This window comes from Calidris pugnax, unplaced genomic scaffold (genome assembly GCF_001431845.1).
Source record: "Calidris pugnax isolate Ruff unplaced genomic scaffold, ASM143184v1 scaffold24, whole genome shotgun sequence".
NCBI lineage: Eukaryota > Metazoa > Chordata > Aves > Charadriiformes > Scolopacidae > Calidris > Calidris pugnax.
In genome coordinates this window covers 2,829,461-2,845,644 of record NW_015090922.1, presented here as the reverse complement: position 1 = coordinate 2,845,644, position 16,184 = coordinate 2,829,461, and the positions used below count along the sequence as shown (strand labels likewise).

The 16,184-nt window shown below is 38.9% G+C and overlaps 1 protein-coding gene across 3 annotated transcripts in view; it reads left to right on the top strand.

Moving 5' to 3' along the window:
- DISP1 (dispatched homolog 1 (Drosophila)) overlaps positions 1 to 16,184 on the top strand; it is an 82,470-nt gene that overhangs the window by 53,936 nt on the left and 12,350 nt on the right. For all 3 annotated transcript variants that reach the window (XM_014950864.1, XM_014950866.1, XM_014950865.1), the window contains exon 3: positions 14,117 to 14,146. In XM_014950864.1, the coding sequence (XP_014806350.1) occupies positions 14,117 to 14,146 (30 nt within the window). The remainder of the gene's footprint in view (positions 1 to 14,116; positions 14,147 to 16,184) is intronic.

Here is a 16,184-nt window from a genome sequence, read left to right as displayed (position 1 = left end):
CTTCTCCCTGCTCTCCAACATCTGCATCCTTGCTGAAAAACCTGGAGCTACAAGCGTTTCTCAGTCAGTTATAATGATTATGTCTTGGTGAAAGGCAGGAACTAATTTTAAACTTCTGAGAATAGCAGACTGGGACAAATATGTCATGTGGAAAAAGTCAAAGTGAATAAAGCTTTTTTCCTTAAGGTGAAAGCAGATGAAAATAAGGATAATAATACAAAGTGGAAATCAGCTTTCCCCTGCCAGTTATTCTTCTGACAAATGGAAAAAAAATCTTAGTTGTTGGAACTGCTTACAATCAGATGTGTTTTTTCCACCTCATACTTATTTAAATGTTAAGTAAAGATAAAAACTTTTATGTAATTTTGTATGCAAAGGTATGCAGGAGGCCGAGTGGTTACAGAATCAGTCAGTCATACTTTTCAAACTGTCAGAATGGGTGCACTGATGTCACTGGTTTTCTCCGTGTGCAGCAGGACTGTTAAACTTCATCTGTATTCCGTGGTCTCAAGGAAGGGAACAAATGTGATCCATAGTTTGTGTTTCTCTGCTTAGTCTAGGAAAAAAAAAAAAACAGTGAAAAGTTCTTCCAGATACAGTAAAATCCTGTTTTCTGTAGCACTTGACAAATACAAAGACTTTGTTTGAACTGCTCTGATTGGGATCTTGAGCCAAGATGTTTTTGTTTTTTTTCATCTTGCACTTCCTTACCATGGTGTACATCTGTACGTAAATGTATGTCAGTTATGAATAATGATTTATGGTAAATGTTTGTGTTGCTGTTAGGAGTCAAAATAAGGATATAATCTGACCTTTAAAGCACCTGTGGTTATTAACTCAACTGTATGTGATAGCACACTCTACGTACCTATATCAGGTGGTTACTGTTTAATTTCTGGACTTCCTTCTAGCTGAGGCAACTGAATTTTCTTAGCAAAAAGGTACTTGCAATATGCCTCATAGGTCAGCAAATTAAATGAGTCCATCTTCTAAAAGCCACCCAGCTTCTGATTGCTGTTACCTGTGCTTTTAGCTCTTAACCATGTGGGAAATAGGACTCGTGTCCCGTGCCATTTTGGGGCAGCTGGGCTTCTTGGGTGCATTTTAACTCAGACCGGCTGCGGCTGCGTTAACGGGCAATGCCTGACTCTATCACTTGTGTTATTAGCATGGTACCAAAGGCTTCTTTTCTCTCCAAGTATTTGACAAGAGGTGTCTAAATGTTACAGCCTACAGATGGTAAAACCAGGGAGCTGCCGGATGTGACCTCGCAGCTGGATGGGTACATGCTCAGGAAGAAGCAACCTGTCTCGTTGGTAGTTACTTTGCAGCACTAAAGAGAAGAGGTGTTAAATGTGTATTTTCACATGCTCAGTTAACTTCCTGTACACAGAAGAGCAACACTTAGGTCTCTGATATTTTTACATGATCTCTGTTCTACACTCTAATATTTTGAGCCTATAATCCACACAACGGCTTCTTCTCCAGATGTTTTTCTCACAAGGCTAATTGGGAATCATCCAGCTTTATAATGTGTATATGTTTTAACAGGGTTATTTAAAATGCGGGTTCTCATACGACACGTAATTAAATTCATATGCAGTCTAACCAGCTTTCATTTTGGTAATTTGCATTTTTAAAATTTTCATGCAGATATTGTTACAGTTTTAAGTTGGGGGGAGGGTGGGGAGTGGGAAATGTGATTCTATAGAGGGGGACAAACACTCTGGCAGACTCCATGGGTAACACTCACAGCTCCGGGCAGGTAACCAATTTCAGCACGACAGGTTCTGTCAGGTTCTGAAGCCCAAGGCTTAACTTTTGTCAGTGACCTAATGGGAAAGGAATGTGGCTCTGGGATATCGTTGGGGCTTGGAGTGCGTAAAGAAGACAGATTGAAATAATGCCACCCTTGTCCTGTCCTCTTAAAGCTGGCGGGATCTGGAATTTCGTAGCATATTCACCTTTGAAGTTTAGACTAAATTACATGGAAATGTCATCTATGCTCCATCACTTGAATGTCTGGGCAACTGGTAATTTTTTTAGATTGGCGCAACAGGCTTGTGGCGTGAAAGAAAATATTTTTAGTGGTTTGGGGTTTACAATGTGATTGTGGCAAAAAATAGGTAAAATAGGTCAACTCTTGGTCATAATGACTCTGATGATTTTTAGATACTTTTCTGAGGTTGGAAGATCTTGAGCAAAGTTTTTTGAGTTATTTTGTGCATATACTTAAGATGTAGTTCATTCAGATGTGTTTATACAACTTTTTTTTTAGTGGGCATAATATCTTGACCACACAAACACTCCCTGAGAAGTTCCACCCATCTCTCCATATCAGAATGCAATTGTCTGGGGACTTGATTTGCTTTCTGACAAACAGTTTCTGAACTTACCTGTTTGGAGCATGGTATGATTTAGTTCTTCTTTTCATGAACTGTTTGAGGAATTTTTTTTTTTTTTTCCCCTGTACCCTTTCCCTGTGGAGGACTCACGTTGAAGTAGCCCTTTTCATCTGAAGGCACTGATGTGTTTCAAGAAACCTGTGGGGCTTAGAGCCCCTGGAAGGTGGGTAGTGCTCCTTGTTTGTTGTGTGGGTGTCTATTTTTGTCAGTTAGGTTGACGGTTGGACAAGATGATCTTTAAGGTCCCTTCCAACCTAGAAGATTCTATGATTCTGTTATTGCCCCTCTGCTTCTGTGGTCACCAGCAGCCTTCGTGAGCAGGCAGGAGACACGAGGGAGAAGAACCCAGTAAGGCTGTTTTTGTGAAGCAGTGGAAGAAGTGTGGAGACTGATACTTGACCACTGGAAGCACTGAGTTAGGAGTCACTAGGGAAGAGTAAAACTATGCAGCCCAGCAGCGTGTTTAGCGGGATGAAAGGAGGATAAAATAAATAATGAAGGGTTGCAGATTTCTAGCAGAACTAAAGACTGCAGTAAAGAAACGTAAAACCAGAAAACTCTTCAAACCATTCCTGGTATTTTTCAAAATCTGGTGTTTATATAGGAAAATGTGCATGGAAGTAGGAGCAGGAGAGGAAGAATGTGCAGAGATTGTGCAGCCAGTCGTCTCAGGGCTGTGGGAAGCCCTGTGTCTCAGGGCTGTGGGGTGACAGGGCTGTGCGTGGCTGTTGCCTTTGCTACTACATTGGATGGCTTCTTTCCTCTGGCCTCTACGTGAACTTTTTAATGGGAAACACCAGTTTAAAAGCTACCTGTTTCCTTGCAAATCTTGATGCTGGCTCTTTTAGATTTTCTCTTTGGTGATAGCGCTTAGACCTATGGAATTGGAGACAAAAGGTAGGGGAGGAGAGGTCAGGGAGCTGTGGAAGAACCGATGATGCTGCTGGTGAGGAGACTGCTCCAAACCACTGGTGTGTGTAGGTGGCTTGCACTTCTGCAACACTGAGCCAATAAATTCAGACAAGTACCCTTGGCTCAGCCTAGACCTGCTCTGTATCACCTCCTATTTACTTTTCAAGACTGTTAGTGCTTTTGGTTAAAGCAGATCGGTAAAGAGAGCTCTTCTGAAAAGCAACTGAATTCTCCCTGGTAAAAAAAAAAAAGGTCAGGATAAAAGGACACGTGGGATGTTCTCTCCATTAACACACAGTCATATCAAGCTAGAAGATGACACAGTTTAAAGCCTCACAGAATCATTAGTTTGGCTAAGATTTAAAACTTTGGGATACACGTAAATCGCTTCTCATCCCCAGCCAGCCCAGTCTGGAGATTTTGCTCCCAAAGCTCCGTGAGTTTGAATTGCTGGATTCAAAGTTTTCGCTGCCCAGACCAATTTATATTCTCGGCAAGGCAAAGCCCATAGTGCTTCAGAGCCAGGTAACTGGCAAAGCCTTACTATCTTCAGACTTTATTGTGCATCTTCCTTTCAGTTAGATTTAAGCCTTCTTTTGAACTGTTTTGGCATTGCAGATTTATGGGATGGGTCTGGGATTGAGAGCTCTGCTGTATCTCAGAGAATTCTGTGCCACACAGTTTAAACAGTATTGCAGACACACTTGAATACTTACAGTTTAATACTTTAAAAAGGAGATCTCTTTTGTTTTTAAAAATCAAGCTGTGAAGTGAGGATAGAACATTACAGCTGCCTCTTACCCACTTTTATATTTACCTTCTAGTTACGTGGCATAAAGATTAGAACCAGAAAGAAATAAAGAGCTTTTTGTTTTTTCAAAAAGCAAGGGAATGTTTGCCAAATACCAATCTTAATAACAAGACTTTGTTATGAAACAGCTCCCTGCTTTATTCCAGGAAAAGGATAATCGTTATCTAGTACCTTCTGCGTGGCTTGCAGAGCTGATTGTACGTATACAAGCGTATGCAATATTTTCAAATATTCTCATTTCAGCAACATTAACAGTTCTCAAGAACTCCTACATGGAGTTTTTTTAAATAAAATATTTTCTACCTATCTGAATATTTTCCATTTTGAAAATTGTTAGCTCCTGCTGATTTTGATGCATTAAAAGATACTTTTGTTTTCATTTTTCATATGAACTGTGTACTAATGTCTTTTGTACAAAATACATATGCATCTACTGTGTTATAGATTAATAAAAGATTTACTCCTTTCCCCTAGGAAGATTAAAATTAGATACCCTTAAAAAAAATCCTTTAGGTCAGATTTTTGAAGGTGGTTTCAGAAACTTTTTCTCAACCTTTAGCAACTAAGAGGCCAAAGCTGTTCCCATCATTTCACTCAGTGTTCAAGATGTTGCAAATATCTTGATTCACGCTGTACATCAGGAATTCCTGTGTGTTGGTAGTTTTTATGGAAACAATACAGATTCTGGCTCTGTTCTCTTTTAAGCTGCTAAACTAGGAACAGTCAATAATTTGAGCTGGGCTGTCTCATTTTTGCTTACTTTATTCTTATCCCTGAGTGTGATACCTTATGAGATTTAGTCTGGTTTTATTACTTCATTTACTCTTCCCAGATAATTATCGTGCATCATTGGCTATGCAGACAACATGCTGCACTTTTATTAGTCCTGCACAGAGCTGAAAGCAAAGGGCTGACACGCAGAGACAGAATACAAATAAAAAATGCCATTTATAATTCAGTGGCTGACCAAATCAAAAATAACATGCTTAGAAAAATATTAAGTGCACTTAAAAAAAAATAATCTCATTCATTAGGCAGTCCAAGGGATTTTTGCAAACTTTTAATTGTATTAATTAAGCTTTACGGTAGGAAAGAGAGACGTGGGAGGTTCCTGCTCTGGTCTGAATGTAGCTCAGTTACCAGTTGGGCTGTATTTTGACCTTATCTCTCCATCATTTACAAACTCCAGGTTCTGTGTGTGCTTGAAGATGCATTTCTCGTGCCCTGCATCCCTCACCTTTCCTTGAACACCAGAAGAGCTAGTACTTCACTGGCAATGTGCTGAGCCTTTGAACTGCCGTCTTCAGAAGACATAAAGCTGATAATGGGAGGGGAATTGGTTAAAAACATGGAGCCTTGCTTTTGTACTAAATTGACTGGAAAACCAGTATCAGCAGCGTTCATTCTTGGAAAGGACTAATCAGTGTGGTTTTTGAGATGAGCATTTACATACATAAAAAAAGCAAAGATGCAGAACAGCCATATCAATGGCAGTTTCTTGGAATGCTTTGACCATGTATAGTTGTTCTCTTGCACTTTTCATTTAATGGTAGGTTGTGATAAGGTTCAAATACGAAACAAGACAACCTTAGACAATAAAGAGCAAAAGTCTAAACCAAACATGGCCAGTGACCAGATTTTCTTAAAGAGATGGGCTTTGAGAGATTTGGATATTCCTACTTCTTAAAATTTTTCAGTCTTCCGTATGATGGGGGGAAAGTGCAGAGTGAGGAACGTGGGCTTTGGAAAGCTCTTTGTTAGTTGTCAGAATTGTCTCTGTCTCTAGCTCCTTCCAAAATTACTTGTCCTTGCTTTCTGGTGTTATTTCAATGTCGTCTTCATCTCCTAGTAAGTAATAATTGATATGTGTGCTTTTGAGTAGTCAGTGATGCTTTTACAGTAAAACAAAACAAAAAAACCCCAAACACAATCCAAGAGAGAAAGGCAGAGGACACCTGAGCAATTTGGCATTGCTACACTAAGATTGCTGTGAGATTTCTGCTCGGGATACCTGCTGAATAAAGCAAGCTCTGGAAGCCTTCACTATTCATGCAGAATAGAAATGAGATGGTACCACTAAAAGAATCAGTACAGAGAAGGGAGGTTACAGGTAGAAATCCTAAGTACTGATCACATTTCTGAAAGCCTGGCCTCTCTGTCTGGAAATCAGTTTGTGGTTTGTTTTTGTCACATTTCTGAAAGCCTGGCCTCTCTGTCTGGAAATCAGTTTGGTTTTTTTTTTTTTTTAAATAAAATCATAAATAGTTTAGGGTACTGGACTAGAAAAGCTTATACGCATAGCTTCTCCCACTTTTCCAGTATTTTCTGTGATGTTAATGGGATACCTTTCCACAAAATTCTTGTGTTATATTTCATTTTGTAGGATGTTTAGTTTATTCAGTCAGGTGAATGAACTTCTGCTAACTTTTTGCTGAATGATTTTGATTATATTAAATCTGGTTTATGGTCTGTTTAATCTTGCAGTGCTTTTTTGGGGTCTTAGCTACAATACTGAAAACCTTTAAATGTTCAGTAAATATCCCCTTTTTTGCTTGCTTCCTACTGAGCAAACAAATTTAATCTCAGGTGACGTGGCATTATATAGGTGCAGTTTTTTCATCTACGTCACGTAAGCTAGAGAGCCTTCTTTTTGTAATTACTTAGTAAATCCTTTAAAATCTTTTAATTGTGTTGAATATACACTTGTTTTATATCATTTAAAAATTATGACATTCCAGGTGACTAAATTCACAGACATTGGAACAGCAGCTCAACGCTGAAATGTATGTCCGAGGCTAAATTTAGAACAAATTTCCTTAAGTAACAATGTTTTCATTTGCTGTAAGAGATAAATATGTAGAGAGATAAAGACTAGCGTTTGTCCCTATAGTCAGTCTAGTAATTTGGGGAAACTGTAAGGGCTTGTAGACTGTCCTCAAAAAAGCTCTCTGGTCAAAGGAGTGTTTCTGAGAGTGAAAATGACTCCCCCCCAGTGACTCACAGTCACAAATCCTTACATCTGCACAGGAAGGAAGAGTGAAGCATGTACCAGTTCAGGCGTGATATATGACAGCCTGAAACCTCCCTGTTCCTGAGCCCAACTCACGTGTGCTTCATGTCAGTCGTTAATGCCTATAACCACATGAGTTTCAGGCGCTGTGGAGAAATACCTTGATAAAAATAGGTGCTCTTGTACATCTCTTTCATTCTCTTTGGTATCATGGGATGGGGTTTTTCTTGTCTGTATGTTGTGATTTCTTGGGTCGTGTTAATTTCCTGTCTGTCAGAGAAATACAAGATGTGACCGTGACCTTGCGTTGCTCCATTCAACTGGGAAGTGTAATAAAACCAGCTTTGAAATAAAATATTTCTAAGGAAGGAACTTTTTGCCAGTAAAAATGCTGAAAACTACTCTAGTCATCATTTAAATCCCAGAACATATCTATTAATTTCACTGTAATTACCAAGAAAAGAAAAAAGACTAATGGTTTTAGACTTGTGAAGGATCTTGAAATAATATTAGTCTGCTCCAAATTAGCTGTTGGCTTGTTTTCAAATAATGATTCATGGTGGTATTTTACTAAGCCTTTTTTATTGTCTTGAATAGTTCAGAACTTTTGTTTAACTTGCCAAGCAGTACTGTATGCAGTCCTGCCCTTAGTGCTTCGGGAGTTAAAGGAGTACGTATATACAGCTTCAATTAAACCTTTTGAACTTTTGAAGAAGAATATACTTTAAATTATGTATAAACTTTGCCATTTAAAGCTGGGACAATCCGGTTTAAGTATGTTTGATGGCCATTTTCTTATTGACAGTTTGAGAAGTGTGTTTAAAAGTGGCTATGTTCATTGGAGAAAAGCTTAGGGAAAGAAGAATACAAGAAAAATAATTGTAAGGTGTATATTACTGGCTCCTTCCTACACTGTCAGATTTTCCTGCAGAGAAGATGGTTTGCTTCCTGTAGATCAAGGAAATCAAGTGAAGGAGGTAGATGCTATTAAGGGAAAGAGCCAGCTTTCCTAGCAATTGATAGTATTTAGTCAAGTGTTGAACATAAAAGAGGGAAGGCATAGAAGTCAATATTGCAAAAATTAGGTTCTAAGGAACCTTAAACTGAAAACTTACTAAATAAATCCTTAGCCCATACGGAGCGGCAAGGCAGGGGTGGACAAACCCTAAACCTTGGAGATGTTTATAGGAGCATTTCAACTTCAAGTCTTCTGCATGCTGTAAATTTATATAAGTTTTAATTTTAGCATGTAATGACTCATATTGGGATACTAAACTTACCAAAATAACTTCCAAATGAAAATACATATGTGTAGGATGTCAGTATGGTTACATTGACCTTTTCCCACTGCTATTGACTTGATGGAAACATATTTTCCTGTTGTGTGTTGGCATGAGTCAGAAGTTAGTGTTTGGGAGATGTCAAAACTACCTGTTACTTTATTAACCTGCTTTGAAAAAGTTTAATGTTGATTTCACAGCAGAAAGTGAACAAAACCTTGGCTTAGTTAAGTATATAGGGTTTGCCACTGACGTTCAAAGAATCTGGCTTTACCCAGTGTACCTGCTGTAGGTCAGTAAAGCATATGCTTTTATGCTAAATTTAAATCAGATAGAGCAAGAATCACTCAGACAATGATTTTGCAGTTGCTTTCCTTGCAGAAAGTCAATGTTATTTGCTCAAACTTGTTGTGAACATAGAGCAGATGCTAAGTTGGAACTAAAGAGGTAGGTAAAAATACAAGAAGAGCAGGCAAAAACCTTTACAAAGCTTGGTATCTCAACTTTAAAAATGCGAATCGACGTCTGTCATACAGTTACTAAATAGCATATTGATTTTTGGTCTCTCTACTACAAAGTACTAGTTGCTTAATTTTATGCATAAGCATAGCCTTAGCAGAAATAATTCGTAAGTATAAGGTTAAGCAAGGCTGCAACATTGAGATTTCACACTCTTTAATGGGATGAAATAGCAGTTAGTTTCAGATCACCTCACTGATAATCTAGAGAGAAAAATATAAAATATTTTTCCATTGTTCCTTGGCATCCTCTGTGGGAGACAAGACAATTCTTGGCTTTTTTCTTGCTTTCAATAAAACTTAAAAAAAGCAACTTATCAGAAAACTGAATTCTCTGTCATCTTTACAACATCCTTCTGTTGTGAGTTGTCCTTCCCTTATAGATGTAAATAAGCAAAGCTAAGTGCAGACAAATACAATAAACACTGCATGTTTTAAAAAACATCCAGAGAGAGTTCATGAATAGAATCAAGGAAAACTCTATACATCGTAGTGAAAAATTAAGTTGGGAGGCTTGCAAAAAGTTTTTTGGCAACTTAATCTCTTGGATTTGTTGTCTGAGTGATTGCAGTGATTGTTAAAATGATAAAGCACGTAGGCTTTACACCTGATAGAGCAGCCAAAGCGAGCCTGATATTTTAGAGCATTTCAGATTGTTCTCCTGGGTCAATGACACTCTGAAAACACAAGGATTTTCTTCCTCTGCCGGGATTTAGTTTGTATTGTATGTTCTAATGGAAGGTGTACAATATGATGCGTATCTCGTTCTGTCCTGCAGGGATTTAGCTTATCCTTGAGCATAATAATGACAAAAAGCTATGTTTTATCGCTTCTTGTAACCAGATCTACCAACAAAGGGAATAGCTTCCCTCTGGCAAAGTAAAGCACTGAAGTTAAACACCTCATAATCCTTGGACAAAGGGAGTCTTTATATTGATATTTATTTTTTTTTCCCAGTAAGTACAGCTCTATGTCGTAACTTAACATTTTTTACTCAAACCAATCTTGAAGTGAAAAGCAAGAGTGCAAAATTAGGTTTGCTGCTGTTGGCTTTTTCCTTATAGAATCATAGAAGTTTTTAATGATTAGGATTTTGCTATAGCTATATTTAGAAACCAGTGGTATACAAGGTGCTTCAGAAAGAAGATACATGATTTGTGTCCTGGAGAGTACACTATGTAACAAATATGCTATGTGTTTTTATGGATGCGATCTTTATTTGGATCAAGAGAGTGCATCCCTTTTATGAATACCTGCGTGAGGAAAGTAGAATCAAGATTATGCCACACGTTTGGTGTTTGTCCACGGCACCAGAAACTGAAGGTGTTACAGATCTGCTGCAACGTCTGCAGTTTTCATTTATGGTGGCTCCTCTTCTGCTGGAGCAGTTGTGGTGATTGCTTCTGCTGGTGTGTTATGTGCAATACTATTAGTGACCAGTTACAGCCCTGTAACAACCACTTTATGATAAATAGCTGTAAGCTATACATTTATTTTCAAAATCTTGTGCAGCTCAGTGCCAAACTGAAGGAGACCAGCTGCCTTTCCAGTTAGTTTTCTCTGAAAATTGGGCTTTTCCTACTCTTGTCAAATTTCCATCAGTGACCATTTCTGTGCTATTGTTTGAGCCCTGAAATGATGGTTGGCTGTCACTGCTCATACGCAGATGTCACTGAGTGTGGATCTCAGCTGGATTTGCCAAGGGGTGGCATTTATCAGCAGTCAGTGCTTTTTCATCTGAGACCTGTTCCTTCAATGAAGTAGGAGAAGTGGTGGCACAGGCTGGTGTGTATCTTTTTCAGGGCTTCCAGTCCCTTCAGCTGGGAGTTCATAACTGGTGAGACATTGCTTTGAGCCATGTAATGTCCAGGTAACACGAAGCTCATAGAATTAGATTTAATAATATTTATGGTTTCCAGAAGTTTTCATTGTGGTTCTTGAAGTTCAGCCCACACTCCCCTCTCTGTGACACCCGTGCCAATCTATTGACTGTTGTGAGAAAACCCTTCCACTGCTGTAACCAAAAGGAAACATTGGCTTCATTGAGAACCTGGAGGCAGGATGTGGCCCAGTGCATGGTGTGTTCCCCTTCAGGAGCCTAGAGCTCTAGCCATCTTCTTTCACAGATTGAAAAATCTATAAGACAATAGTATTTTTTAATCCATGTGAATTGCCCCTATTTAAGGTGGTGTGGACATGAAGGCACAAATGTCTTCTGTTACCTCAGCGTTCAAAGGACTGGTAAAAATGCTGAGGTTAAGTGCTTCTTTAGAGCGGTGAGGTGAGTGTTAGAGCTGTGGTAGCCCAGTCCAGACTGGTGCCCTGATCCGTCCTCCTGATACTCGTTACTTCCTACAGTAAAATTTGGGATATTACCACAGTGCTTTTTAAAAAACCCGTTCCTCCTTTTCACCATAGTGCAAAGCAGGGTGCTGGTCCCCCAAGTGCGTTTCGTGTTGAGAAATGTCTGGGGTTTTTAACTGATCTCGTTATCCCTTCTTCATGTCGTTCCTAATTGTGTGGGGCTCAGTCTGAACTTGCCGTTAGGAGAGGACAGGATGAAGTGAAGCATCTGTTGAAGAAGGGCTGACACTTGCAGTAAATGGTGGTAGAACAGAGCCTGTCCTTTCCTTCCCCTTCCCCTTTCCCCCCTTGGTGCATTAGATTTTAATCAGTGACTGTCATTTTTGTCATAACTGGGTTGTGCTGGGTCCGTCACAAACAACTGTGATTGTCACTTTGCACTATCAGACTTGTGAGAACTAAGCACGGGGGTAATTTAATACACGGATGGGCTTGGCTTTGGTCCCAGCACAATTATGGAATTCACCATTTCTTTCTCATGAAAACTGATGAGGCTTTCTTTTTTTTTTTCTGTCTAGACTTTTTTTTTTTATTATTATTTTTGGAGGTTAGTGGTGTCATTTAAACGGACTAACTGGAAGTATAATACTTTAAAAATTAGACACAGCAGTGTTAATTAAATGGGAAAGATCTGGTTTTGCCATGCATTTCTGTCTTTTCGAGCATAACTAAAGAATTTTTGGGGCATCGTTTTCAGGGATAACTTTTCCTATCCCCTGATATAATAGAGCCATCACAACAGCTGCAGGAGATTGGTTACACTGCTGGAATTCAGTGTACACAGGGGTTTTTAATGCCTGCTTTTCCAAACCAAACAGTTTGATAGCAGGTGTGACCTTTAACCCTCCCTCACTTTGAAGGACTTAATCATCATCATTTGTTCAGCACTGAATATATTTTGCAGGTGGAGGAAACAGAGGGAAATGTAGTTTGGTTTTGATGGGAGAGGAGGAGGATGAGGAAGGGTTGTGTGGTATTTTTACCTCTTTTGTGTAAATCAAATTAGCCTCAGTTAATTTTTGAAAGTTCTATCTGAACAAATTTTACGTTCTTTTAAGAAAATCTGTTTTGACCTGTGATTACAGAGATAATTGAAAGGCAGCATAAAGTTTGAAGAGAGAGGTTTGAAACATGCACATGTACTAAGGTTTTGCATGCGGGAGGGGCTGGGAGAGCTGTGGGAAGGGTGACTATACAAGAAGATACTTTGAGAAGATTCCTGCAGAATAATATCCATTACACCATGGTCCTTCCCAACAAATACGTGTCTCACCAGCTTTTTGAGGACCTCGGGTGATTCTGTGGCAGTTCTGTACTTCGCTGTCCAATCAAACCTCCGGTTTGGGGCACTGTGTGTGATGTGGTCATGGCTTTCTGGATGACCCAGCTAACCCTTTGTAGAGCCATGGTGATCGTGGTAATGATCATCCGAGGATATGGAAAGGAATTTTGTCTGCCAGTTTAAACCTGAGTTGTCATATAAATCTTTGGTTTGTAGTCCGAGGTGCACAAATATGACTTTCAGAGGTGCTGAACATACTCAATTTCACAACTAATGCCAAAAACCTTTGGTACCACCACAAGAAGGCTGGTGACATTTCATAAATTTAATCTAAATTTTTGTGGCTGGATTTAACAGAAAATCCTTGTCTGTACTTTTCCTTAATCCTCGAGTTACTGCAACTGCAAATTGGTTATTCTGCTTTTCTCCAGCTTCCTCATGGTTTCAAGGAGTGATTTTTACAACTATGTACCACCCAAGGGCATGTCCCAGTTAGCTCTGCTACACGCTCGGGTTGGAGCATTTCCAGACAGCACTGAATTACAGCCGAATGAAATTTGCTCTTATTTCTTATAACAGTGAAAATTAATATGGATCTGTATTTCTTGAGGAAATAAATATATTGGATTTGTATTTCTTGAGGAAATAAATATATCAGCTTTATATTTGTTGATCCATCGCAGTTATATTTATGTACTCTCTTGCTTGAGAGACATCATGAATGGATGAAGAGTAGGAGAGAGCTTAGCATCCGTGTTTAGCTTTGCTAGTTTAATTTGTTTTCCTATCCTCTCTGCTGTGGAAAGGGGTGATAGTGATGGGCACATTTGTATTACTCTATGCTGTCGATTACATTTTCATCACCCTTTTGCTGTCCTGTTAGTTAGTGGTGCTGGGAATATACATCTGAAGTGGGCTGTGAGCAGTGGCAGATAGGAAGAATTTGTATTTGGGGTTGTGATATCCTTATCAAAGTAACGTTGTTGGTATGAGATTTTTAACAAATAACAAAGACTTGCATAGAAAAGTTGTTTTATATAAGCACCTTTTGTAATTTAATTTGCTTCATTATGACAAGACAGAATTTATGCCCAAAAGGATTTTTTGTAGCTGAATTACAAAGGACATTTAAGAAGGTTCATGAATTGCCATGTCAGAATGTGGTATTTTGGTTGTCTGTTCCCATCATACCCAAACTTTGTCATGGTTCTCAATGCTACTGAATTTTTATCGTGTTAGTTTATTTGGTCTCTTGTTGAAAACTGGAAGCCTCTTAAAAACTAATCCCGAAAATCAGCTGCATAAAATTTCACTTTTGAAAACCCAGCTGTCTGTAGCTGTAATTATTCTCTGAATTGCTTGTTTGCAAAGACTCAATTGAATGTGATTGTATGCCTTTTAAAATAATTCATATTCTAAAATATCTGATTTTTATAATTTAGCTGCTTATCCATGTATGGGAAGAATTAAACAAATTGGCGCTTGCATGTATGTTTCATATATTTTCAATTATTCTCTTTTTTCCTCCTTCCAGGCCAGCCAGACCGTTCAAGTTACCAAAAAGGTAAGAACTAATACTGTCACACGCGAGGTTTGCAGAATCATGAAGGCAGTAGAGGAGGTGATGGCAAAACTGTGATTCCCCACACATTGCAAGAGTGAGGAGTGTTAAAAGAAAATAGTTGACAATCAAATTAAACCAGATTTTTTTTAAAAAAAGAGACAAGGAAAGTATTTCTTTCTGCAGTGGGTAGTGAATTTCTGAAAGGGACACATATTTTATTTTTTACTACAGTCCATGCCATTCTCTTTGGTGTATATCTGCTTTCTGCACTGGCATAAAAACCTGTGACTCGGTACCTTTTTGATTAAGGGCTGTTCTGAGCAGCAGCTTGGTTGTGTCATCAGTAATGATAAAACCACCTGACCGAAAAGCTCAGAAATTTCATCGTAACGATCTTGTTTTCTGCCTAAAACCAGAAACCCCCCAGAGTCAAGAGCTGTAGGTTTGGGCTGCATATTCCCTGAAGAATGGCAGGGTCAGAGAATTTGCCTTGAGTAAGGAACAAACCTGTTTGCTAAATACCTGATTTGAGTTACGTAAATCTGTTTGTTAGTATGAATTCAACCACACAAATACCTGTTGCTCATGGCCACTTCTTTATGATAGGGAAACTATATATGGTGTGTTTCTGTCTTGTATATGAGACTGGCTGGTGGTTTAACCCGAGTATGTCTGCAAATAGGTGCTAACTGAAAAGTTTAAAACTCTCTGTGTGTTAAGCAGTAGCTTAAAGTGAGGACATATTGGAGCACTCTCTCACTTTTTCTTTTTTTTTTTTTTCCTTTCTGCTTTCTAAGAAAGCATCTGAGGTAGATCACCTTGGGGCAAATTGCTTGAAACCAGTTTTTTCGTGGTGTTAAATGGGTGAGATAACTGTAGATTGAATTACATACTCCTAAGCATTTGTATTTGTTTAAAACATGAAGGAAAAAAACCACCAAAACCCTAGACTTTTTTCAAGTGGATGAAAAACAGCGGAAGGAAAGACATGAATGAGAACTATATGCATCTTCATGGAACAGCAGCTTCCAGCAGTGTTGCTGTTCCAACAGCTAGATTGAAAGCAGGGGGTGAAATGGCATAAAAAAGATATTTCAGGCAGTGTCATAGTTACTGAGAATCCATCATTTAGTGCTTAAATAGTTTTGAGGAAAAAAAGAAACAATAGTGTATCAGCGCAGCCATATGCCCAGCTTATTGAGCAGCTATAGTTTTAATTAGGCATCCAAAAGCAGGATTTAGAAAAGTATTAAAGCATGTGCTTGGCACTAAGGATGTGCTGGGAGAATGTGGGTGATTCCTTGGCTGAGGAATTGATTTAAGTGCTTTCCTCTTGGACTAGGACATTATCAGCAAGCGGTCACTTACACAGAATCTAAGTGAGGGCAGTGGCTGGCTTTTCACAGAGAAAATAACAAGTAACTGAACTCGTTTCATGGCTTTTTATTGAGTGAAAAATAAAGTGACTGCCATCAGGTTTAACCCCTTGTGGTGGGCTGGGATCAAGGCTGGCTAAAGGCAACCTGGTTGGAGCCAGAGCCTCCAGCAGCACCAAATGCTGCTCAGAAAAATGAAATTAAAATATAGTATGGTTAGTCCTTTGGGATGTTCTAGCCCAGGTCAGCTTTGCTGATCTGAATTTCAGTGTGAGATACAAGAAACAGGACAGATCTGCAGGTGTAGATGAGCACTTCTGTACGTGGCTTGTTAACACCTTAAATGCCTCACCTGGGACATAGTTTCTTTCACAGCGAGTGATTGAAGAATTTAACCCATTGAAGAGCAGCTCAGCTGAGAATGGAGGTGTAGAGACAACATGGCAAAAGGGTAAACCTGGCACTAGTGATGAACAGGAAAATAAATCTCTTGGTTATAACTTTTATGACTCCAGAGCAAAAGTCTCTAATAGCTAGTCCATCTAGTACTTGGTGTTTAGGAAAACATTTAGTCCTATAAATAGGAAAATTCTATTAGGTCATTTACTTCCCTTCACTTTTACTTCGTACAATTGCTCATTTGGCAAGCTGCCCCTTTGTGA